The sequence below is a fragment of the Phocoena phocoena genome, chromosome 16, assembly GCF_963924675.1.
Source record: "Phocoena phocoena chromosome 16, mPhoPho1.1, whole genome shotgun sequence".
In the NCBI taxonomy this organism is placed as follows: Eukaryota; Metazoa; Chordata; class Mammalia; order Artiodactyla; family Phocoenidae; genus Phocoena; species Phocoena phocoena.
In genome coordinates, this window is record NC_089234.1 from 62338566 (window position 1) to 62364791 (window position 26226).

At 45.2% G+C, this 26226-nt stretch overlaps 1 protein-coding gene across 1 annotated transcript in view; it reads right to left on the bottom strand.

Annotated features, from left to right (window-relative positions):
* Positions 1–26226, bottom strand: part of MACROH2A2 (macroH2A.2 histone) — a 54611-nt gene that overhangs the window by 3843 nt on the left and 24542 nt on the right. The window contains exons 3-7 of the mRNA XM_065894045.1: positions 19959–20065; positions 18487–18684; positions 17117–17227; positions 15622–15721; positions 6284–6373 (exon numbers count right to left, since the gene is read on the bottom strand). Of these exons, the coding sequence (XP_065750117.1) occupies positions 6284–6373; positions 15622–15721; positions 17117–17227; positions 18487–18684; positions 19959–20065 (606 nt within the window). The remainder of the gene's footprint in view (positions 1–6283; positions 6374–15621; positions 15722–17116; positions 17228–18486; positions 18685–19958; positions 20066–26226) is intronic.

The following is a 26226-nucleotide window of genomic DNA, read 5'->3' on the forward strand; positions in this document are numbered from 1 at the left end:
GTCCTGCAAGCTGCACAGCGTGGCCAAAACAAACAGACAAGAAAACTGCCTAAAAAAATAAAGGTTATAAAAAAAAAAGACTCATTGTGGACTTCTGACTCCAGAACGCTAAGACAGTACACTTGTGTTGTTTGTTGCTACCAAGTTTGTGCTAATTTGTTAGAGCAGCAATTGGAAACCAATGCAACGGCTTTTTAAAAATGGACAAGCCCTCCCCTCTTGCCCCGTCTGAGATCCTGACTTGGTAGGTCTGATGCAGGCCTTGCGCTTGGTGATTTGAGGACCCTCCATAAATTTAGAACCGATCTACTGGGTTGTACGCATCCTCAGACAGGGACTGCCCTTTCGATCATCTCTATATACCTGAGGAGCCTACAGGGAGCAAGTGTTCACAGCGGGTTGTGAAATTGGATTATGCCTGCCTTGTCTCATAATTTCAGTTCATACTCCCTACTTTTATTTTTCACCCCACCCCCAAACCTATTTCCCATCAGTGACAGAGCTGATAACGAGGAACACTCAGGAAGTCCCTGTGGCCGTTGATCCCTGGAGAAGGGGCTGGGCCTGATCCACTGGCCACTCTGACCCCACATGCTGCTTGCCCCTAAGCTGCCCACCTTGTGGAGCTGGGGCTCTGTGTCACTCAAGGAGCCGGGTGTAGCAAAGGTCCCCAACCCTCCCCCAGTGGCCAGGCTCTGGGAGCCTGGGGGAGTTCAGGCAGGCTGTGGCCGCTATGGGCTGTGTTTGTAACAAATGTGTGTGTGTCTGTTTTAGGGCAGTGTGTGGGGTTGGTTTGAAAGACTTATTTGAAATACATGATGCCCGCCCAGCATGTGAGCCGTGTTTCCTAGCGACGTCCACAGTGCTGGAGAGGCTGTGACTGCACATGCCAGGGCTGGTGGAGACAGGTGCAGGGGGCGTCCCCCGCCTGTCAGCTACGGCTGTGAACGCCTCGCCTTCCCAGTGCCCAGCTGGCGCCAACCATCTGATTAGTGAATGAGTGAGTGAAGGAATCAGTCAATATAAATACTGAGGAGGCAGTGGGCATGACTGGTTGACTCTATGACCTTGTACATTTGCACACCAGAAACGGAACGTCCCTGTCGGCCTTGTAGTCCAAGGGAGCCCAGTATCCTGGGGATGGGCCCTTCCTGCTTGGGGCAAATTCCCTGAGGCCCTTACTGCTCTCATGTGCTGGAGAGATTCCAGCTCTTTACACACCGGGTAATGATCATGTTACCAGCTGAATGGTATTCTTTTTTTTTTTTTTTTTAACATTTATTTGTTTATTTGGCTGTGCCGGGTCTTAGTTGTGGCACGTGGGATCTAGTTCCCTGACCAGGGATCGAACCCGGACCCCATGCATTGGGAGTGTGGAGTCCTACCTACTGGACCACCAGGGAAGCCCTTGAATGGTATTCTTTTTAATGTTAAAGTCAGTTTATTTTTTTAAATAAATTTATTTATTTTATTTTTGGCTGCATTGGGTCTTTGTTGCTGCGCGTGGGCTTTCTCTAGTTGCGGTGAGCAGGGGCTACTCTTCCTTGCCGTGCGCAGGCCTCTCATTGAAGTGGCTTCTCTTGTTGCAGAGCACGGGCTCTAGGCGCATGGGCTTCAGGAGTTGTGGCACGCGGGCTCAGTAGCTGTGGCTCACGGGCTCTAGAGGGCAGGCTCAGTCGTTGTGGCGCATGGGCTTAGTTGCTTCGTGGCACGTGGGATCTTCCTGGACCAGGGCTTGAACCCGTGTCCCCTGTATTGGCAGGCAGATTCTTAAGCCCTGCGCCACCAGGGAAACCCTAAAGTCATTTTAAATAAGAGGAATATACCACTAACGGCAATGTTAAGTCAAACATTTAATCAGGAAAAAAATGGCACGCCTTCTCATCCTTCTGACGCCCGCTATTTACACTAGATTTTGAGGGTAGTCCATGATAGCACGTCAGCCTAAAACAAAGTATTTCCATGGCAACTGGAAATGGAAACATTGGCTTGTAGTTGTAAGAATTTATAGTGTTCTTTACAGGTGCCAAGGTCAAGGTCAAGTGATCTCGGGGCTTGGGACACTGATATTTGGTAGAAGCATCTGCTAATACTCTTTATGTGATGTGATGTCACCTGGTGAGGACCATGCTCTGAGGATGGCAGTGCAGCTGCAAAGGGCCTCCAGAACCTTTCCTCAGGCGAGCCCACCTTCTCAGGGTCACCACAGCGAAGGGGACTGTGGGGTGGCCCCTTGTCTGGCTGGGAAGCCGCTGCTGCTAATCCTTGGTCTCCGCGACACTGTGCTTTTCCTCCTGTCTCAGGTTCCTGCAACAGCCCCTCTTCCCCCTGCCCGCCGAGGTCCGGTGCTCTTCTCTCTGCTGCCCGACGTGCTTGGCCCTGTCTTTTAAACAGCCATCTGCAAACCATTTTTGTCCTCAGTTTTCACCAGCTGCTTACCAGTGACATTGCTGGTGCCCCAGGTCCAACCTGTGCCCAAGAAAATCATCATTTGCTCCCGAAGCCTGATTCCCCTTTCTCCATCTCTGTCGCCGGCACCACCTGTCGGTTTCCTCTGACTTGTCTCATTCCAGGCCCATCTGCTTCATTTCTACCGCCACCTCCCACCCCTGTCCCATCCACCTTCCTGGCTGGAATCAGGATGCATTTTACAATGGCTGTGGGCTTGGACTGAGATGAGTTCTTCCAGAGGGAAGTTGCATTTACTTCTATGTCACCTGGGGACCCTACCATACCCAGGTCATGTCCCACTAACTTTCCTGATTGAAGTTTTTGGGCCGCAGTGGATTCGGCTGCAAATCCACAGGAGTACCAGCTTGTGGTTCAAGTTCCCTAGTGAGGTTTTTTGTCCCCCCTCTGTCCACCCAATGCCAAGGTCAAGACAGGTACTTGGGGCTTCCCTGGTGGCACAGTGGTTAAGAATCCACCTGCCAATGCAGGGGACATGGGTTCAAGCCCTGGTCCAGGAAGATCCCACATGCCACGGAGCAACTAAGCCCGTGTGCCACAGCTACTGAGCCTGCGCTCTAGAGCATGCGAGCCACAACTACTGAAGCCCGCGTTCCTAGAGCCCATGCTCTGCAACAAGAGAAGCCACCGCGGTGAGAAGCCTGCGCACAGCAAGGAAGAGTAGCCCCTGCTCGCCGCAACTAGAGAAAGCCTGCGCCCAGCAATGAAGACCTAACACAGCCAAAAATAAGTAAATAAATTTATTAAGAAAAAAAAAAGGTACTTGCTGCCCTTTCTGCGTGGTGGTTCATGTCTTGCTAGCTCTTAAACTGAATGTGTCCTGGCTTTGTGTGGGGTCTCCTACTGGACACTCCATCTTGGAAATTTATTCTTTCTTACAATAAGGGCATATCTTACAACGGATGGTGTTTTGAAATTAAATGAAATATGGTGTTAGACCCTGATGAACTGTCTCCCCTTTTACAGATTCACCCTCACCAATCCCTTCTTCCCAGGGAGCTACCACTGTTTGGCCCCAGGGCCATGGATACTTAGAGCTGACAGATATGCCCCGATTTCTTAGCTCCTGCTTGTTTCCTACAGCCCTCTCCTTCCTTCTGGATTCACTTCTGTTTCTCCCAGTGAGGCCTCTGTGGTCCTTTCAGCAAGAGTCTGAGGGCTTCCGACTCAATTTTTGCATGTCTGTAATTCTGCATCTTTCATCCTCCCTGTTGAATAATAACAAAGTAATACATGGACTTCTTAGTTGACAGTTTTTCCCCTCGGTGCTTTGAAGATACTTCTTTTCTGTCTCCAAGCATCCTTTGTTGCTGACGAGAAGTCGGCTGTCAAGAGAACCATTTTTACAAACACTCTGCCTTTCGTCGGGTTGCTTTTCAGGTTTCTCTTGATTTTTCAACTTTAGAGACGTCACCACGATGGGCCAGGTTTTGTTTGGTGTTTTGGGGGTTTGGTTTTGGTTTAGCCACACCGCGTGGCTTTCAGGATCTTGCTCAGGGATTGGGCTCGAGTCCTCAGCAGTGACAGCGTGGAGTCCTAACCACTGGACTGCCAGGGGAATCCTGATGGGCCAGGATTTGGATTTATTTTGATTTCATATACTCAGTGTTTTCAACCTGAGGACTCGTGGGTTTCATTCTGGAAAGTTCTCAGCCAGGATCTGTTTTGTTTGTTTCTAAACTGAGGGATGGTCGATTTACAACATGTTAGTTTCTGGTGCGTAACGTAGTGCTTCAAAATTTGTATCGGTTGCGCTTCATTTAAAGTTATTATAAAATATTGGCTACGTTGGCTGTATTCCCTGTGTTGTACAATATATCCTTGTAGCTTATTTATTTCACACATAGTAGTTTGTATCTCTTCATCTTTTCACATATTGCCTCTCTACCTCCTATTTTCTGCCTCTGGAACTGTTTAGAAGCGTGTTGGAGGCTGTCACTCTATGTAGAGAAGCTATTTTTCTCTCCTTCCCACCCCATCAGGCAGTTTGCAAGACCCCCGCAGTTAGGATCCTGTCCTACAAGGATGATTCAGGGCTCTGTCTCATGGTCATATAGGGGAGGCGGTAGATCCAGACACTGAGCCAGTGGGCCACGTGGCCCTGGGCCTGGGCGAGGGGCTCTCTGCTCCCTTCTGCTACTCTAGAAAACAGAGTTCACACGAGCCATAGCCCTGGGTGGCGGTCAGAGCCTTGGCTTCCTGTAAGAGCTTGGGAGTTGCATCCAGCCCTTGCTTTGAGCAGCGAGCCTGGCTCTGGTCCCCTCCAAGCATGAGGTGACTCCGTTCCCATCAGCAGGTAAGAGTTGACCTCCTGATGGCTCTGCATGTTACCAGACCTGGAGCCCAGCTCGCAGCTTCCACGTCCCCCTGCTGCTGCTGCCTGCAGCTCTTCTCTGTCCACATGGATGTTTATTTATTTATTTATTTTGCCACGCCGTGCGGCACATGGGATTTTAGTTCCTTGACCCAGGACCGAACCCGTGCTCCCTGCATTGGGAGTGTAGAATCTTAACCACTGGACTGCCAGGGAAGTCCTGGATATTTATTTTATATTTCAGTGTGGCTCTGTCTTAAAATTTTAGAAAGGAAATTCTGTCTGTCATCGTATGGGGAGTGGTATGTGCAGACTGTAAAGTGCGGACTCATGTTCTGTCTTGACCGGAAGCCCCATTACTTTTCTAACTATCAAATCTGATCATCACATTCCCCAGCTCCTACTCTCATCTGTATAGGGTCAAATCCAGACCCTTAGCACAGCCCAAGGGCAAGGCTCATCTCTGGCCGCTATTCCTCTCTTTCTCCCTGCTGCTCCTGACTGAGCCTTCTCACACACAGGTCTTGTATCCTCCCTGGCACCTCCCCAACTCCCCCAAGCAGAGAGCATGGCTCCCTCTCTGTGCCCCACTTATGTGTTTGTTTCTTCTCCTCGACTGTCCAGTGCTTGAGGGCAGGAATGGGTTTTATTTGTCTTTGGAGCCCCAGCACCAGGGCAGCACTTGGCACTGACTAGATGGTCCCTGGAGGTGGGTGGGGACATCGATCTGAAGTTGGGCCCGCCTGTCAAAAAATTACCCAATATTCTTGAAAATAAGCATTCAAACAAAAACCTGTGCACAAATGTTCAGAGCAGCTCTATTCACAAGAGCCAAAGGTGGAAACAACCCAAATGATGAATGGATAAACAAATGGAATAGTATTCAGTCATAGAAAGGAATGAAGTGCTGATACACGGTACAACATGGATGAACCTTGAAAACATTTTAAGTGAAAGAAGCCAGACACAGGAGATCACATATTTATACGATTCCACTTACATGAAACATCCAGAAGAGGCAAATCCATCAAAACAGAAGGCGGACTGGTGGTTGCCAGGGGTTGGGGGAGGGACGATGTGACTACTTGATGGGTGTGGGGTTTCCACAGAAGGTGATAAAAAGTTCTGGGACTAGATAGTGGTGATGGAGAACAGCACTGAGTGTACTCAATGCCACCACATTGTACAATGTTTGAAGGTTACAATGGTAAATTTTGTCATGTGTATTTTTCACACACACACAAAGTTGCCCAATTGCTCTAGACCATTTTGGGGTGAGCTGGGATGCAAATTGGCTTGAACTATCCAGACACTTTATAGTCCCCAAAGTGTATGAAATGATCTATGCAGGCCTGCTCAAATTATCTGAGAGATGCTAAAATAGCTTCTTGATTGGTTATGGCGTCTTTTGCTCTGCAAACTGAATGTGCGTGAAGCATGTCATGCTGGAGGGGAAGGTGGTGAGGCTATGCAGGGAACATGGCCTGATTCCACACTTACCTTCAGCTACTTCCAAAGGGCCCTGGGACTTGCGAAGCTCCTTTACTGTTTCCAAGAACTCTTTACCCCCAGCCTTTTCCAAGGCCTTACCTGTGAAGGAAACAATGGAAATCCATTGTGGTTGCTCTTTTCAGTCATTAATTACACTGACAGAGTTTTACTAGGTCTTAAAACAATTGCTGAGAAAGTAGGAATCAAACTTTGCAATTGAAATCCTGTTTACCAGTGGTCACTGGTGACAGGAGTCCCTGGGCTTCTGTCCAGTGGGACTTAGATTTTAGCAAACTCTTTTGTTTTAAAGAATTATTTAATATTTTATTTTATTTTATATTGCTTCTAATGTATCATAGGAGTTACTTCCCCAAAATGTTAATCACAGCTGGATTGATATTGCTAGTATCTGATACTAGCAATACTAGTATCAGATAAAATAGACTTTCAAATAAAGACTGTCACAAGAGATAAGGAGGGACACTACATAATGATCAAAGGATCAATCCAAGAAGAAGATATAACAATTATAAATGTTTATGCACCCAACATAGGAGCACCTCAATACATAAGGCAAATGCTAACAACCATGAAAGGAGAAATCAACAGTAACACAGTAATAGTAGAGGACTTTAACACCCCACTTATACCAATGTACAGAGCATCCAAACAGAAAATAAATAAACACAAGCTTTAAATGACACAACAGACCAGATAGATTTAATTGATATTTATAGGACATTCCACCCAAAAGTGACAGAATACACTGTCTTCTCAAGTGCACATGGAACATTCTCCAGGATAGATCACATCTTGGGTCACAAATCAAGCCTTGGAAAATTTAAGAAAATTGAAATCGTATCAAGCATCTTTTCTGAACACAATGCTATGAGACTGGAAATCAATTACAGAAAAAATAAATGTAAAAAACACAAATACATGGAGGCCCAATAGTGCACTACTAAATAACCAAGAGATCACTGAAGAAATCAAAGAAAAAATAACAAAATACATAGAAACAAATGACAATGAAAGATGACAGCACAAAACCTATGGGACACAGCAAAAGCAGTTCTAAGAGGGAAGTTTATAGCCATTCAATCTCACCTCAAGAAACAAGAAAAATCTCAAATAAACAGTCTAACCTTACACCTAAAGCAACTAGAGAAAGAAGAACAAAGAAAACCCAAAATCAGTAGAAGGAAAGAAATCATAAAGGTCAGAGCAGAAATAAATGAGACAGAAACAAAGAAAACAATAGCAAAGATCAATAAAACTAAAAGCTGGTTCTTTGAGAAGATAAACAAAATTGATAAACACTTAGCCAGACTCATCAAGAATAAAAGGGAGAGGACGCAAATCAATAAATTTAGAAATGAAAAAGGAGAAATCACAACTGACACTGCAGAAGTACAAAGGATTATAAGAGACTACTACAAACAGCCAGATGCCAATAAAATGGACAACCATGAAGAAATGGACAAATTCTTGGAAAGGTACAATTTTCCAAAACTGAACCAGGAAGAATTAGAAAATATAAACAGACCTATCACAAGTAACGAAATTGAAACTATAATTAAAAATCTTCCAACAAACAAAAGTCCAGGACCAGATGGCTTCACAAGCAAATTCTATCAAACATTTAGAGAAGAGCTAACACTGATCCTTCTCACACTACCAAAAAATTGCAGAGGGAGAAACACTCCCAAATTCATACTACGAAGCCACCATCACCCTGATACCAAAACCAGAAAAAGATATCACAGAAAAAAGAAAATTATAGACCAATATCACTGATGAACATAGATGCAAAAATCCTGAACAAAATACTAGCAAACAGAATCCAACAGCACATTGAAAGGATCATACACCATGATCAAATGGGATTTATCCCAGGGATGCAAGGATTCTTCAATATACGCAAATCAATCAATGTGATACACCACAATAACAGATTAAGGAATAAAAACCATATGATCATCTCAGTAGATGCAGAAAAAGCTTTTGACAAAATTCAACACCCACTTATGATAAAAACTTTCCAGAAAATGTGCATAGAGGGAACCTAACTCAACATATAAATGTATATGACAAACCCAACAGCAAGCATCATACGCAAGGGTGAAAAACTGAAAGCTTTTCCACTAAGATCAGGAACAAGACAAGGATGTCCACTCTCGCCACTCTTATTCAACATAGTCTGGAAGTCCTAGCCACAGCAATCAGAGAAGGAAAAGAAATAAAAGGAATACAAATTGGAAAAGAAGAAGTAAAACTGTCACTGTTTGCTGATGACATGACACTATACATAGAAAATCCTAAAGATGACACCAGAAAACTACTAGAACTAATCAAGGAATTTGGTAAGGTTGCAGGACACAAAATTAATGCACAGAAATCTCTGGCATTCCTATACACCACCAATGAAAAATCAGAAAGAGAAATTAAGGAAACACTCACATTTACCACTGCAACAAAAAGAATAAAATACCTAGGAATAAACCTGCATAAGGAGGCGAAAGACTTGTACTCAGAAAACTGTAAAACACTGATGAAAGAAATCAAAGATGACATAAACAGATGGAGAAATATACCATGTTCTTGGATTGGAAGAATCCACATTGTGAAAATGACTATACTACCCAAAGCAATCTACAGATTCAATGCAATCCCTATCAAACTACCAATGCATTCTTCACAGTATTAGAACAAAAAATTTTACAATTCTTTTTTTTTTTTTTGTGGTACACAGGCCTCTCACTGTTGTGGCCTCTCCCATTGTGGAGCACAGGCTCTGGACACGCAGGCTCAGCAGCCATGGCTCACAGGCCCAGCCGCTCCACGGCATGTGGGATCTTCCCGGACTGGGGAACGAACCTGTGTCCCCTGCATCGGCAGGCGGACTCTCAACCACTGTGCCACCAGGGGAGCCCTACAATTCTTATGGAAACACAAAAGACTCCGACTAGCCAAAGCAATCTTGAGAAAGAAAAACAGAGTTGGAGGAATCAGTCTCCCCAACTTCAAACTATACCACAAAGCTACAGTAATTAAGACAATATGGTACTGGCACAAAAACAGACATAGAGGTCAATGGTACAGGATAGAATGCCCAGAGATAAACTCATGCACGTATGGGCACCTAATTTATGACAAAGGAGGCAAGGACATACAATGAAGAAAAGACAGCCTCTTCAATAAATGGTGTTGGGAAAACTGGACAGCTACATGTAAAAGAATGAAATTAGAACACTACCTAACATCACAAAAAAAAACTCCAAATGGATTAAAGATTTAAATATAAGACCAGACACTATAAAACTCTTAGAGAAAAACATAGGAAAAACACTCTTTGACATAAACCACAGCAAGATCTTTTTTGACCCACCCCCTAGAGTAATGGAAATGAAAACAAAAATAAACAAATGGGACTTAATTAAACTTAAAAGCTTTTGCACAGCAAAGGAAACCATAAGCAAGACAAAAAGACAACCCTCAGAATGGGAGAAAATATTTGCAAATGAAACAACAGACAAAGGATTAATCTCCAAAATATATAAACAGCTCATGGAGCTCAATATCAAAAAAACAAATAATCCAGTTAAAAAATGGGTGGAAGACCTAAATAGACATTTTACCAAGGAGGACATACAAATGGCCAAGAGGCACATGAAAAGATGCTCAACATCACTAATTATTAGAGAAATGCAAATCAAAACCACAATGAGGTATCACCTCACGCTGGTCAGAATGGCCATTATCAAAAAATCTAGAAACAATAAATGCTGGAAAGGGTGTGGTGAAAAGGGAACCCTCCTGCACTGTTGGTGGGAATGTAAATTGATACAACCACTATGGAAAACAGTATGGAGGTTCCTTAAAAAACTAAAAATAGAACTACCATATGACCCAGCAATCTCACTACTGGGCATATACCCTGAGAAAACCATAGTTCAAAAAGAGACATGTACCACAATGTTCATTGCAGCACTGTTTACAATAGCCAGGACATGGGAGCAACCTAAGTGTCCATTGACGGATGAATGGATAAAGAAGATGTGGCACATATATACAATGGAATATTACTCAGCCATAAAAAGAAACGAAACTGAGTTATTTATAGTGAGGTGGATGGACCTAGAGTCTGTCATACAGAGTGAAGTAAATCAGAAAGAGAAAAACAAATACCATATGCTAATGCACATATGTGGAATCTAAAAAAAAAAATGGTACTGATGAACGTAGTTGAAGGGTAGGAATAAAGAGGTAGACATACAGAATGGACTTGATGACACGGGATGGGAGGGCGAAGCTGGGGCGAAGTGCAAGTAGCATCAACATATATACACTACTGAATGTAAAATACTTGGCTGGTGGGAAGCAGCAGCATAGCACAGGGAGATAGGCTCGGTGCTTTGCGATGACTTAGAGAGGTGGGATAGGAAGGATGGGAGGGAGGCTCAAGAGGGAGGGAATATGGGGACATGTGTATGCATATGGCTGATTCGCTTTGTTGTGCAACAGAAACTAACACAGTATTGTGAAGCAATTATACTCCAATAAAGATCTATTTAGAAAAAAATGACCCAAAAAGACAACAATAAAAAAGAAGCTTCAGGGGGCTTCCCTGGTGGCGCAGTGGTTGAGAATCTGCCTGCTAATTCAGGGGACACGGGTTCGAGCCCTGGTCTGGGAAGATCCCACATGCCGCCGAGCAACTAGGCCCGTGAGCCACAACTACTGAGCCTGCGCTCCGCAACAAGAGAGGCCGAGATAGTGAGCGGCCCGCGCACCGCCATGAAGAGTGGCCCCCGCTTGCCACAACTAGAGAAAGCCCTCACACGGAAATGAAGACCCAACACAGCCAAAAATAAATTAATTAAAAAAAAAAAAAAAAAGAAAAGAAGCTTCAGAAGTTTGCAAAGAGGGAATTCCCTGGCAGTCCGGTTGTTAGGACTTGGCGCTTTCACTGCCAGGGCCTGGGTTCAATCCCAGGTCGGGGAACTAAGATCCTACAAGCTGCACAGCATGGCCAAAAAAAAAGTTTGCAAAGAAAGCAAAGGTATTTATAACTTTAAGGTTAGGGTTAGATAAATAAGATTTTCATTTTCCTTAACTTATGTCTTTATTTCTTAACTTGATATTTAATTTAGAATTAGAAGTCTCTACTGAAGAGGAAAACGATACTGGAGATATAAAAGATGGATCCCTCTTGAAAGCAAAAAGGAAGCATAAGAAAAAACATAAGGAGAGGCATAAAATGGGAGAAGAGGTTATACCATTGTGAGTACTATCAAAGGCCATCAGCAGTGCTAGTTATATTGTTGGCAATTGACATATTCCATGGACACTCGTTAAAGGACCCTTTTAGGGGGTGATTTGGCCATAAGGCAGTCTCATGACACGAACCCTAAAGTGATCTTTTCAAAAAATTGAGGCTCTGGTGTTCTGATCTCTGGGTTGGGTACCCGTGTAGTACTGATTAAATTCAGTGTCTTGATTTGATGGCAGCACTCCACACTGAGGGGGGATCTCACAGACGCTGCAGCCTGCCTCTCGTCACCAGCTCCTAAGCCGGGTCCCAGAGCCACCCTTGGGGATGCAGCCACCACCTTGTTGCTGCGGGGTGGGGAGCAGGCCCCGGGTGACAGATGGCTTAGCAGGAACCTCTGAGTGGAGAGCTCTGGGGTTCTGTTCCCATCTCACCACCACCTATGCGTTATAAGTCCCTGGGGCCGAAGGACAGACACAGACCCGGGGCAGCCTGGAATGTTGTTCCCCCAACTTGGGCCTCGGTTTCCAGTGGAAAATGCAGAGCTTTGCAAGGCTAATCTCTAAGGACATTTCTGCTGGGAAATCCCTCGAGTTTTTGATGGTAGGACAATTCTCTACGCCATATTTCAGGGTTGTGCTTCTAGAGAGGCCAAGTGGAACCCCCAGGAGATGGCAGGACTCCACCTCCAGCACAGCAGGAGCCCCACTTATGTGCACCAGGGGACCCTCATGCCCCTGAGATGACATGTGGGTGTTTTGTCCAGACCAGGATGACTGCTGCTCTTGGGTGGGAGATGAGGTATTTCCTCTCATGCATTTTCATCTTCAAATGACTTTGGTGAACTGGATGTCGGGGGCAAGTCTCAGCTCTCTCTCTGTGGTTATTATTATTTGTTGTTGTAATTATCCAGATGATGATGGTGATTATTGTTTATTATTATTCAGTTCAGAGGCTTCCCTAGAGGCTGAGTGAGGGAGCTTCCCCACTCCACACTCAGACATTCAAGTATATTTGGAGGGGCACAGTACGATGTGCAGATCACTTAGGAAAAATACTGATTCCAGCAATCACTCTCCACTGAGGCCGGGGTGGAGGGGTTTCTCCATTAATGTGCTTGGGTTTCAACGACACAATTTGGTTATGGTGATCGCAGGCTATGGCAAGTGCCTCTAAGTCTCCTTTCTGCCCCTCAGACCCCTGGCCAGTTTCCATCTGCTGGGTCACAGAAGCCTGGAGAAGGCCAAGTAGCTGAAGCTGGTAGCCAAGTTCACTGTGAGAAGCAGGGCAAACAGGTCTAGGCTGCTGTGCTCTGCTTTCAGAGGGCAAATGGGACCATGTAAAAATCAAGGTGAGCCCACCCTCTTCCCTGAAGACATTTAGGAATAAAGTAGCCTGTAGAGTTGATGAGGGGACTTCCCCTGTGCGGAAGCCTCCAGTGAAGAAGTGAAGAAGGAATTAGAATATCTAGGATTAGAATATCTCCCCTTTGCAACCCCTAACGAATGGACAGAACTAGAGAAGGAGCATCGTGAGAGAGTGGGGCTCCTGATGGGAGAACGTTCCATCACTGCCCAAGTAGTCTCGCTAAAAGTATTTGGACCTGAATCTAATTAAGCCTCTGGATCCAACTACCAACTTATAAGAAAAGCAGAGAAGAAACATGTTTAATGATACTAGGAGGATGGAATCAACAAAATTCAGACTGTGGGAAACCCTACAGGACAAATGGCCCAGCTTCTTCAACAAATAAATCACTAAGAAAAAAAGAGAGAGACAAAGGGGGATCCAATGGGTTATAAGCGACTTATCAACCAATTGTAACGTGTGAACTTATTGGAGCCTGAATCAAATAAACAAATTTAAAATAATTGACATTTATGATGCAGTTGGAATTTGAACACTGGATATTTGAAGATATTAATTTAATTTTTTTTAGTTGTGATAGTGGTATGTTGTAAAAAAATAGCCCTTGTCATTCTGAAATATTCACAGGTAAAGTAATGTGTGGGGGGAATGTGGGCGGGGGTAGAGCTGAAACGAACTTGGTCATGGGTAGATGATGATTGCAATGGGGTGTGTAGGGTTTCATTACACTCTTCTGCTATTTTTCTGTAGGCTTGAACTTTTCTGTAATAACTTATAATGTCTTAAAAAAATAAATCAGGGCCTTATCTGCATGGGGAGATTGGTTTGGGCGACAGTAGTGGAGAACGGAATCATGATGGGAGGGACCCCTTCTAACAACTCTGCAACCATGAAGGAGACTATCATTTATCAAATGCTTATGAGCCTGACACTGTGCTAAGCTCCCTCTTTGTATTATGTTATTTAATCTTCATAGCACCTCTATGAGACACGTACTATTGTTATCCTCACACGTGAGGAAACTGAGGTTCAGAGAGGTTAAGAAAACTGCCTATAGTCACACAGCTAAATCCAGGGCATAGACCCACACTGGCTCCAGAACCTCCACTGAGGCTGGGATCTGACCTCGAGTTTTTACTTCAATGCCAGTGTGTTTCCTATCCTACCATCACCCACCCTTTAAAAAATAGAAATATCTTTATAGTTTTCCTGATATAAAAATGCAAATACTATAGAAATGATAAAGAAGGTAAAGCTTTAAAAGATAAACTTGTTTTGAGAGAAGCTAGAACACACTTCAAAACAGAGCTCAAGATTAAGGGCACGAGGGTGAGTCTTTCCACACAGAGGGAGTTGAGGGCAGTTGGTAGGGCCTGGGCTGGGTTTGAAGAGTAGAAGAATTTTCACCATCTGTTTGTGTGCCAGAGAAATCCTCTTTCTCTGTAATACTGTTTTTTGTTTGTTTGTTGTTTTTGTTTTCCCCCACCCAGTGCTATCTTATTTCCTTTTCAGCAAAGCAAGTGGCCTCTGATGCCAAGGGGGAAGCACAGGTGAGCCTGGCAGCTACCATCCAGGGCTGAGCTGCTAGCATTGGCCCCAAATCACCTACCTCAGAAGCAAGCCCTGTATCCCAGGGACAAAACCCTTTCTTTGACCATTTCTGTTTTGTAAAAATTAGTGAGATGGTGACTAAATGGTCTTATTATTATTTCTAGTGCCTGGAAGCTTAGCCTCCAGGTTCCTCCACCTAGCCTAGTAACAGATCCCTCCACCACTCACGGGACAGGTGGCAATCCACTGGTGAAAGAACTCAGTGTATAGCCTTACAGACCACCTAACTTTTTCCAGATGTCCATTTCCTTTTTACCAATGGTGTTCTCAGTATTTCAGCTTAAAATATATGTAGAGGTTTATGCAAAACATGTACAACAATATTTAGAGTAACACCACTCATTACAGCCCAAGTTGGAAACTGCCCCAGTGCCATCAATGGTACAATGGATCAACAAACTGTGTTATATTCCTACAGTGGAATACTGTACAGTAAAGAAAATGAACTGCAACCACACTCAACAACATGGGTTGATTTCACAAAGTTAAGCAAAAGGAGACAGACACAAAAGGAGACATACTGCATGATTTCATTTATATAAAATCAGAAACAGATGACACCCCTCTGTGCTGTTAGAAGACAGGATAGTGGTGGGGACTTCCCTGGTGGTCCAGTGGTTAAGACTCGGTGCTTCCACTGCAGGGGGCATGGGTTCGATCCCTGGTCAGGGAACTAAGATCCCACATGCCTCGAGGCGCAGCCAAAAATTAAAAAAACGGAAGACAGGATAGTGGTTACCCTTGGAGAGAATGGTGACCGGGACGAGGGATGAGAGGCCTTGTGGGGTGCTGGTAAGGTTCTGTTTCATGATCAAGGTGCTGGTCCCAGTTTTGTTCGCTTGGAGAAAAATTCATCAAGCTGTGCATTAATGATCTGTTTGTGTATAATACTTCAATAAAAATGTCAAAAATATCTGCAGACCTCAAACAAAATTAGTTTTTCTCTAGTAATGCTGTTCAATTACACACGAAGGCGGAGCTTGATTGAAACGGTCCGCCAAGCAGGGGCCATCCAGCTGACAATGACCGACTTCACGAGAACTTGCCAGAACCGTAGCTATTCTATGGCACCTCTCCCGAAATCTCAGAACCTTACCTATATCTTCCTTGAGGTCAATTTCAGCTGTGGTTGGGTGGACGATGCCCTCCACTCTCATGGAGCCAATATGGCTGATGTCACTCTGGGTCAAGGACAGCTGCATTGGGAAGAGAAGATGCAGAGGGTGGGCGAGATCAAGGCCTAAGGAAAATCTTCATGTTTTACTCACATCTGTTCATTCTCTCAATTGCTTGTGTCAACAGGAAAGGCTGTGCGTGGAGCGACCATCTGACGTTTCCAAGGTGTGTGGTTTTCAACAGGCTCTTTGGAGCTCAGTGGATTTGATGTTCACCCTGAGGCTAGCAGTAAATCTGCCTCCCCTTTTGGGGGCAGGACCGGGACCTCCCCTCCTCTTCTTTTCCCTATAGCTTATGCCTTCGTTTCCCATCCGGGTGGCCTTGGTGTTTGATATCGTAATTCTCTGAGTAGCTCCTGCAAGAAGCTACTCGGTTCCCTGCATTCTCTCCAGAGCAGCACAGACCTGTGGAGGCAGGGATGTAAAGCCAACCACTTTGCTGGAGAGAAGTGAGGGGCTCTGGGATTCTGACCTCTATGTCTGGCACCCTTGACTTTTGGGACCACCCTCTTGGGGCTATGCTTGTGAAATGCTGCCCCATGTGCCCAGAGCTGAGCAGAATGGAAGCCATTTTCCATTGTCTCCCCATGTGAGCTAGAACTTCTTGCTCCCCTAGATAAGGGAGAGAAAGCGAATCATCACGTGACCACAGATAGCCCCTGGAGTGGACATAAATTCCACCTCTTTGCTTCCCTGCTTTCATCAGTGATGAATTAGGAACCTGCCACGTTTACGCTCTTCTCAGAACATGCTCTTCCCAATTGCTTCAACAGAGGTTCGTACTACTGTCAGGCTGCAGACATTCGCTACCCGATATGATTAACTGACTGTTTCCGCGGGTATCACATTGCAGCCCCAGTTGACTTGGTAGATAAATTGTCTGTTATGCTTATGGGAATGAATTATTTGCATGTCTGGCTGGGCTGCTGTTGTGCTGAAGACTTTCCAAATGTATAACCTTGTTTGTTTTCTTTCTGCAGCCTAGAAAGGCAAGCAGACTGAATTATTAGCAAATAATTCATTTCTAACACCAGCGATATTCAGGGAACATATCTTTGTATTTTCCTTCTTTGATAAATTACATCACACCACGTAAAGCAGGCCTCCCAAAGCCTGGTTGAGAAAGTTAGCTATGGATTTTTTTTGGTGAGCAAGAGATATCTGGGGCATGGAGACCAGAAAGATCCACTCTGGGTACCTCTGGCTGACCAGTGTCAGCATGAACACTAAAGAGCTTGTTTATCCTCACCATGCAGACATTGCCATAGCTCTTTAGTTTAAAAATGAATAATTCAAGACCAGAGTGAAAGTCATATTAGGGAAGGAAGGGATGAAGGAGGCTTCACTGCTTGTAAACAGTAGGTTATAAAAATGCAATAGTGTTTTATGACAGCACATTACAATTCTCTTTATTACCTTCTGCCCTAGAACAAGGCTTTTAGAAGACAGGATGGTGAATCCATCCCCGGGCCCATCTTCAGAGGTGGAATTTGAAGTTCCTTCTTTATCGCTGTCCTTTGGTTTGGACTGTTGGTAGAAATCAGAAGGACACATCAGAAATCCAGAAAAAGCCCAAAGTGGCTTTGAAGTCTTTCCCATGGTCACCACCAAGTTGGATATGAACGGAAGTGGTCAGATAATAGGTTCTGTTGTTTTCAACAGAGGGAAGCAAGGGACCGCAATATGGGGAAAACAAAAGGATACTGCAAAAATCAAGTGCATTAAGGGGTTCGCATGTACCCGTAGTCTTTGCTCAAACCTGGACGCAGGTATGTTATTCTTGTTCTTTTTAACGCCTACAGCTTCTGATAATAAGCCAAGTGGGGTCATTCATAGCGCACTGCTCAACTTCCCTTCTCTCCAGGATTCCCCTGGGGCACAGCGGCCGAGAAATGAACTCTTATCCCATCTTTTTTGCCAACATGGAGGTCTGGGGAATGAAAAGTTGACAACCCCCAAAGCAGCGCTGTCCAACAGAACTTCATTCCCTCGTGGACACGGTCTATCTTTGTGCTGCTCCGCGTTGTTGAGCACATGAAATGTGGCTGGTGCAACCAAGGAACTGAATTTGATTTCATTTTCAGTAATTTAAATTCAAATTTAAATAGCCACACATGGCTAGCAGTTGCCGTACTGGGCAGCATATGAAAGTATTACTCCACAAATGGCACCTCTGAGCTATAGCTACTTATCCAAAACACCTGCAATGCCATTGGCTGAACTCAGGCGACTCTCTGTGGGAAGCTAAAGGTGTGTCAGTATGCCACATGGGGAGAGGTGGAAAGTAGAGTTCCAGATCAGCTCTCTCACTTGAGATTTTGGTGAGGTCAGTGGAGGGGATCTGGAAATATGAAAACCACCCATATGTGGGGTTTGGAAAACTCTAGTGGACCCTGCATGATGATCTGAGCTCCTCTCAAAGGCCTTTTTTTTTTTTTTTTGCGGTACGCGGGCCTCTTACTGTTGTGGCCTCTCCTGTCGCGGAGCACAGGCTCCGGATGCGCAGGCCCAGCGGCCATGGCTCACGGGCCCAGCCGCGAATCTTCCCGGACGGGGGCACGATCCCGTGTCCCCTGCATCGGCGGCAGGCGGACTCTCAACCACTGCGCCACCAGGGAAGGCCAGCCCTTTATTCTTTTTCACTCACATTCCTATCATTTTCTCCCAGCACCAAGCTAAGGCGGGTCCCCAGTCCGTCGGGGATGCTGGCCACGCCCTTCTCTTTGGATGGTTCAACTTTCCTCCTGTTCTGTGAGTCCTGAGTTCACAGACGCCACTGGGCTCACCTTTTTGGACGTCCGTGGTTTGGCAGCCTTCGATTTCTTGCCCCCCTTCTTGCCCGACGTGGCCTTCCTTCCTCTTTTCTCTGGGGGAGGGGAGAGGATAGTTTCTGACTTGCCTTTGGTCCCTCGTTTTTTGGCCAGCAGTTCAGGGTGAATTCTGGGCAGGACGCCTCCGCTGGCGATGGTCACTCCTTTTAGCAGCTGAAGAGAGAGAGAAGGCATGAGCTCAGACAGCAAAGAGCTCGTTGGTTCTGGATTTAATACGGTTCTAACTGTTGGCAAAACAAGCGTTAAATCTGGTCTCTGCTTTCCAAAGAAACTGCATAATACATGATTTAACTGGTTGTCCCTGCCTCACGGGTAGGGCTTTTCTCTGTAGGTAACAAGGCATCCCGAGATCTTGTACAGAAAGCAAAACAAGCAAAGCAAAATGAAAGCGTATAGAGGCTGAAGTCAGGGATGTTGCCCAGAGCTTGGAGATTCCAGACATAACTGAGGATAAAGAGCTTCAGACGTGGGAGCACAGCTTGACAAAGTGAGGTTCAAAGGTTAATGCAAGGGCTAGACTCAGTTAACAACAGGCCCCACTCCTTTGATCATGCATTCCATCAGTAAAATATGTTTGACCACACACCTCCCAACTGATATGTGTTTACTTTAACTAATCAACATGAACTACCACACTAATACATTCTGCACATTCTACAGCAGCGCTACTCCAAATGTGGTCTGCAACCAAGGCTGGTCCACAAGCTATTAGTTACCTGTCTGTGACAAAGAGAGTACAGAAATCATGAGGAAGGGTCTAGTAAGTTGACAGAGTTTTTGCATACCTGTTGGATCTAGTAACAAAAAATTGTAGCTGGTAGTTTGTTTTTTTAATTTTTCTAGTAATTATTTTTTATTGTATTTTTGGAAATTATCAGCCCATGTTGGATTGGAAATAAGAACTGATTCTTAACCACAGACAGTTAACATTATAAAATACACATAAATTAAAATTCTCATACTATTTACCTGCTACCTTGCACATCTTTGGCGGGGGGCATGGGGGTGGGAATTCACTCGATTTTGGAGTCAGCTCTAAAATATAAAGCGTTAGTTTTGATATATGAAGAAGGACGCTTCTGCCCTCATCAGAATAAATCGTCAACAAAGTTTGGGGGAAGAAACTGTACAGAGAATAACATATGTGCACTGCACTTCCCTCGGCAACACACAGAGCTTGCTTTCAAAGAGGAAAAGAAATTCTGGCAAGTCTCAGAATATATAATGGGATCTATTCCAGAGACAATTTTATTTTGAATCTAAATAATATGGCTAGCAGAATTTGTTCTTCTCCCATATGATCTGACTCTTTTAGTGTAAATGTGACTGAGTACTGTAGCAGGAAGGATTTCTAGCCAGCCAGGTCCACATGCAGTAGCGCGTTTGGCAAACCCATTCCGTGGCTGGTGTCAATGCTTCAGACGTACCTGATTGAGTTCCTCGTCATTGGCCACTGCCAGCAGGATGTGTCTTGGGGCTATCCGGGCCTTCTTGTTGTCCCTCGCTGCATTCCCAGCCAATTCTAGAATTTCCGCTGAAATTTCAAGGGAGGGTTAATAGGCAATCATAGAATGGGGTCTGAGCTTTCCAAAGCGTTCCTTTGGAAATGGCCTTGGAGTTAGATCACTTTTATTTATTTGTGATTTTTATGTCTGGGCCTGGAAAGAAATCCAGAAAACTGAAAAGAACTCAGGTCACAAACAAGTAAGATATTTTAGCAAGACCTGATATACGATCCTGTGGGCAAAGCCTTCTAGTTGTCCCTTGACATTAATTCTCCCCCATCTTCCTTAGTAGATGGACCCCTGATTTTCTGCAGAGCCCCAAATCACAGGAATGAAGACACTATTTCCCAGCCACCCTTTTTGTTAGGTGTGATAGTGTGACTAAGTTCTGGCCGATGAAAAGCAAGCAGTTGTGTTGTATGGTACTTCTGGGAAGTATCCATTAATGAAGCGACAGTGCCTTTCTTCCCTTTTTACTGGCAGACTGAGGACATGATGGCTGGAATTTGAGCAGCCATCTTTGACCAAGGGTAAGAAGTTGTGGATGATAGAGCAATAAGATAGGAACCAGAATCTCTTATGACTGTGGAGCCTCCTTATCAACCTGGACTGTCTTCTATAGACGTCTTTTGTATGAGAGAAAAAGAAACTCTCTTGTTTAAGCCACTGTCGGCAGAAGTTAATCCTGACCAAAACAGAACCCTAACATTGAAGCCGAGTTTCTTTCAGTGTGCAGCCATCTCTGAGGAGAGCTGAGACCCCTTTCAGAATCTCCTTTTCCACTTCACTTGATGCCCCTTGTCCCTCTTGTCCTAAAGGAAAGTGGATAGGAAGAACTGATTTATACTAAGGGGTGAGGTACCACTTAACCTGAAAAGTGAATTCTATTTCACATACTATCAGTTTTTGAGTCAAAACAAAACAAAACAAAACTATGGAATTGGTTTATACCCCTGAATGCTCTCCCCTTCGTCCTTTATTTTTTCTTTCTTTCTCAATTTTGGGAGGATGCTCTGCCAAATCAAATTTGTCTGCTTTCAAGAGCATGAATGAGCCTTTAAAGAAAAATCCTTCCCCTAGAGAGAGTTCTTTCCCTAAAGAAAGAGGCAATGTGCCAGTGTGTTACACGTGGGTGGAAAATTGTATGGGCATGTGTGCGTGAATGTGTTGTGTGTATGTATGTGTGCAGGTATGTGTGTATGTGTGTGTGTTGGGGGGATTTGCTGGTACAATGGCATAGATACTAAACCCTAAAATTAATAGGCGATTCTGCATGAATTTTTGCAATCAACCTAATTTCAAATAAAACACTGCATGCAATTGCCATCATTCGTAAAATCTATGGCAATAAAATAAAAACTTGGCATAAGTATGCCGTATTAACTAAGCAAATGTGATTAACAAAAAATTAGAATAAAATAAGCATTAGAGTTAAGTATTTATATGGCATTTCCATAATGAAAAGCGCTAAATCACTGCAAATTCATTCTCACAACATCTTTTTTGGGTTATTAAGCAAGGAATATTGTGTTTACCAACAATTCATTTACACAGCACCGCATTTTCTGAGTCAAAGATTGGGGCACTGTAGTTTGAGAAATATGAGCAGGCTTGTTGGGACTGGAGGACAGAGTATTTGAAATTAACGCCATATTAGATATCTGGTTTGCTGCCTTCAGATTTCTGCCCAGCTTTTCTTTCGTTTAAAAGGGGTACCCATCAAAAAGAGGTGTAGTGGGCTTCCCTGGTGGCGCAGTGGTTGAGAATCTGCCTGCTAATGCAGGGGACATGGGTTCAAGCCCTGGTCTGGGAGGATCCCACATGCCGTGGAGCAACTAGGCCCGTGAGCCACAGCTACTGAGCCTGCGCGTCTGGAGCCTGTGCTCCACAACAAGAGAGGCCGCGATAGTGAGAGGCCCGCGCACAGCGATGACGAGTGGCCCCCGCTTGCCACAACTAGAGAAAGCCCTCGCACAGAAACGAAGACCCAACACAGCCAAAAATAAATAAATTAATTAATAAACTCCTACCCCCAACATCTTAAAAAAAAAAAAAAAAAAGAAGAGGTAAATAGAGCAGAAGCTTTAGTCAAGAAAGGATTAAAAAAAAAAAAAGAGGTGTAGTAATAAAGTCTTCACAAACAGGCTTGCTTTATGGCTCTAGGTTAAAATGTACAGCACCCCATTGAGCACAATAAAAGGACCTTCCTGCACCTGCTAGGGGCTGCTGCTAGGGGCCCACACCTGGGAGGAAGGAGAACTCCGCTTAACCCTTTTTCCAGATGGGCAGAAAGGGGGTCAAGGAGCCTCCGAGTTTTAAGCTTCTGAGAAGTTGAATTTCATTTAGCATCTTGGACCATCACTGTCTTCCCTCTGTCTCCTGCATTTAGAGGAAGCAGTTAAGCATCCTCTTGGTGTTCATCAAATTAACCATCAGCATGAGAGGCATGGCTAATGGGAAGCCCTACACGTTCCCAGCCTTCAGGAAGCCCCTGAAGGTCAGGTTATTTTCAGCTTGACAGCCAGATGCACAGACACTGGATTCCCAGACGGAAAATCTGTCATCGAATGCCGCCACGGGAAGAGGCTAAAGGCAGCGATTCGTCAGGCAGCACAATGCAGGCACACAGGTGAGGCTCTGCCCGAGTGCGGCTGGGCTCTCAGACTAACTCTTCCGAAATAATTTACAAGAAAGAAAACCTTGATCGTGTGCTCAAGTGCAAAAGCAGAGGCAGAACTTTTTTTATTTAAAGAGAAAAAAACTTAAGAATACATAGCAGAAAATCTAGACCAAGGAGTTCTTTTCTATGTTGGATGTTTAGTCTGAACATTCCTTGGGCCAGACTCCACCATTTAAATGTTTGAAATAACATTAATGTTTGAAATAACATGAATCATTATTAATATTTTCAAATGTTATGACAAATATATTCACATGAGCTATAAAAGTTTGCTACATTCTTGAGTGATTTTATTGATTTTGGGAACACAGGTATCCTTGTGTGTCAACTGGCAGTCAATAGGAAAACTGAATTTAATGTCACACATTTGTTTCACTGCAAATTTTGTTGGAAGATCATAATTCGTTAAGTGGTGGAGATTTCCACGGAGGTCTGGAGACTTCTACAGCAAACCTCTCACTTCTCGCAAGTCACACTTCCAGCAATAGTAACCATCTGGGATACAGCTGAGTATCTGATAGTAAAAGGAATGATTTCTGGAGCCAAAAAGGAGGTTGAAAAGCTCATCATGCACATTATTTTGGAAGAGCTCGTGTCCGCTCATTTTGGATACAATCTAAACCAACACTGGATAGCCCAGCCCACAGGAGATGGGAAATACCACAGCAAGTGTAGGCTTGGGACAGAACACATGACTGCTCCTTCCCTGGACTCCGCTCGCTTGTCCACCTGCCCGCTAGGTGGCGGTGTCTCTGGGCTCCGACTGGGCGCTCTGCTCTGCTCAGGCGTTGCAGTCTTCCGGGGAAACCCCATCTACTCACAGCGCCTGGTTCCACCTTCCTTCCCATGTCACCAGATCTGCATTTCCAGCCCTGCCATGGTGCCACCTCGGCGTGCCACAGGTAAATCAAGCTCACCACATCCCCAAATCCAAATCATTCCGCGAAACTGGCTCCTCCCATCACTCTTGGGACTGGCAGCTCCATCCACAGACAGACCTGGGAGTCATTCGCTCTCCTTCCCTCTCCTCCCTCTCTTTTCCCAGCCTCATGAATCTTTCTTTTTCTTTTTTTTTGTGGTACGCGGGCCTCTTAGTGTTGTGGCCTCGCCAGTTGTGGAGCACAGGCTCCGGAAGTGCAGGCTCAGCGGCCATGGTTCACGGGCCCAGGTGCTCCGCGGCATGTGGGATCTTCCCGGACCGGGGCACGAACCGGTGTCCGCTGCATCGGCAGGCGGACTCTCAACCACTGCGCCACCAGGGAAGCCCCTATGGTTTATTTATTTATTTATTTATTTTGCGGTACGCGGGCCTCTCACTGTTGTGGCCTCGCCCGTTGCGGAGCACAGGCTCCGGAAGTGCAGGCTCAGCGGCCATGGCTCACGGGCCCAGGTGCTCCGCGGCATGTGGGATCTTCCCGGACCGGGGCACGAACCGGTGTCCGCTGCATCGGCAGGCGGACTCTCAACCACTGCGCCACCAGGGAAGCCCCTATGGTTTATTTATTTATTTATTTATTTTGCGGTACGCGGGCCTCTCACTGTTGTGGCCTCGCCCGTTGCGGAGCACAGGCTCCGGAAGTGCAGGCTCAGCGGCCATGGCTCACGGGCCCAGGTGCTCCGCGGCATGTGGGATCTTCCCAGACCGGGGCACGAACCGGTGTCCGCTGCATCAGCAGGCGGACTCTCAACCACTGCGCCACCAGGGAAGCCCCTATGGTTTATTTATTTATTTATTTATTTATTTATTTATTTATTTATTTTGCGGTACGCGGGCCTCTCACTGTTGTGGCCTCGCCCGTTGCGGAGCACAGGCTCCGGAAGTGCAGGCTCAGCGGCCATGGCTCACGGGCCCAGGTGCTCCGCGGCATGTGGGATCTTCCCGGACCGACTCTCAACCATTGCGCCACCAGGGAAGCCCCTATAGTTTATTTATTTACTTATTTATTTTTTTATTTTTATTTTTTTTTTGCGGTACGCGGGCCTCTCACTGCTGTGGCCTCGCCCGTTGCGGAGCACAGGCTCCGGAAGCGCAGGCTCAGCGGCCATGGCTCACGGGCCCAGGCGCTCCTCGGCATGTGGGATCCTCCTGAACGGGGGCGCGAACCCGTGTCCCCTGCATCGGCAGGCGGACTCTCAACCACTGCGCCACCAGGGAAGCCCCCAGCCTCATGAATCTTAAATAACTTTGCCCCTCTTCTTCAAGCTTATCGCCATTACCCGAGCTAAGGCTGTCTTCTTTTCCAGCCCAGATAATCGTAGTGGTTTTCCTGCCCCCAGTTCTGTCTTCCTCCAGATCCATGCCAACAAGGCCACCACTGGCCCAGGGCACCTTTGTGCAAATTAGGAAAAGATGCCCCTTCCTCAAGACACCTGACTTCCCTAATTTTGTTAGAACGAGAACCTTTACTGCCATCTGCTGGAAATGCTCATAATTAGTCACAGTTCTTTGAGGTCTATGATGTGAATGATATTCCCTTCAATGTGTGTCCTTGTGCAGTGTACAACCTGCACAACCACACACGTGGTCCTGGCTGCCAAAGTGATCTTTTCAAAACACAAATGTAAAAACTGAAAAATCATTATATTAAAAAAATGCTTGGTGTTAAATGGATAGACCCAGTTGTCTGGAAATGATAGGTTTCTTTGTTACATAATGATTTCATGAAGTGCCCTGAAATTCAATGCTGTTTTAAGGCCTATTTGTCCTATCAATTAAAAATATATTACAGGGCTTCCCTGGTGGCATAGTGGTTGAGAGTCCGCCTGCCGATGCAGGGGACACGGGTTCGTGCCCCAGTCAGGGAAGATCCTACATGCCGCGGAGCGGCTGGGCACGTGAGCCATGGCCGCTGAGCCTGCGAGTCCGGAGCCTGTGCTCCGCAATGGGAGAGGCCACAACAGTGAGAGGCCCATGTTAAAAAAAAAAAAAATATATATATATATATATATATATTACAGAACATTTTCTCACCATAAAACGATTATAAATTACTCATTCTCAATATCTTACATTTATATTATATCCATTGTTGATGAATACAAAATTCTTTTCCAGAGTCTGGGGCTTGCTTTTTCAGTCCATTTTTTCCTCACTTACATTGGAGATGTAAACTGGGCCAGCATTTACAGATTGATAAACTGAAGTATGAATGTGATGTCCATTCTGGGAGGCTGGTGGATGTCTCAGGTGGAAGGGACCTTCTAGATGAGCAGTCCAGCATGCATTCGTTGCCGGAGTGTGCAACCTCCCCCAACAGGTTGGGACCAGAAATGCCATATAGCTGTAACATCATGATGATGTGTGAACCTGGGGTTGGTCAGGCAGCCAGTCCAGAGAAATCAGGCAAAGCTAACTGCTATTTCTCCCCAAGTTCCTGAAAATTCGTGCAACTTTCTTTTTGGCTAAGTAGCACCCAGCCTTTTCTTTCTTCCTTCCTTCCTTCTTCCCTCCCTCCCTTCCTTCCTTTCTTTCTGCATTTGGTGTAGATTTTATTTTTGTATTTATAAAAT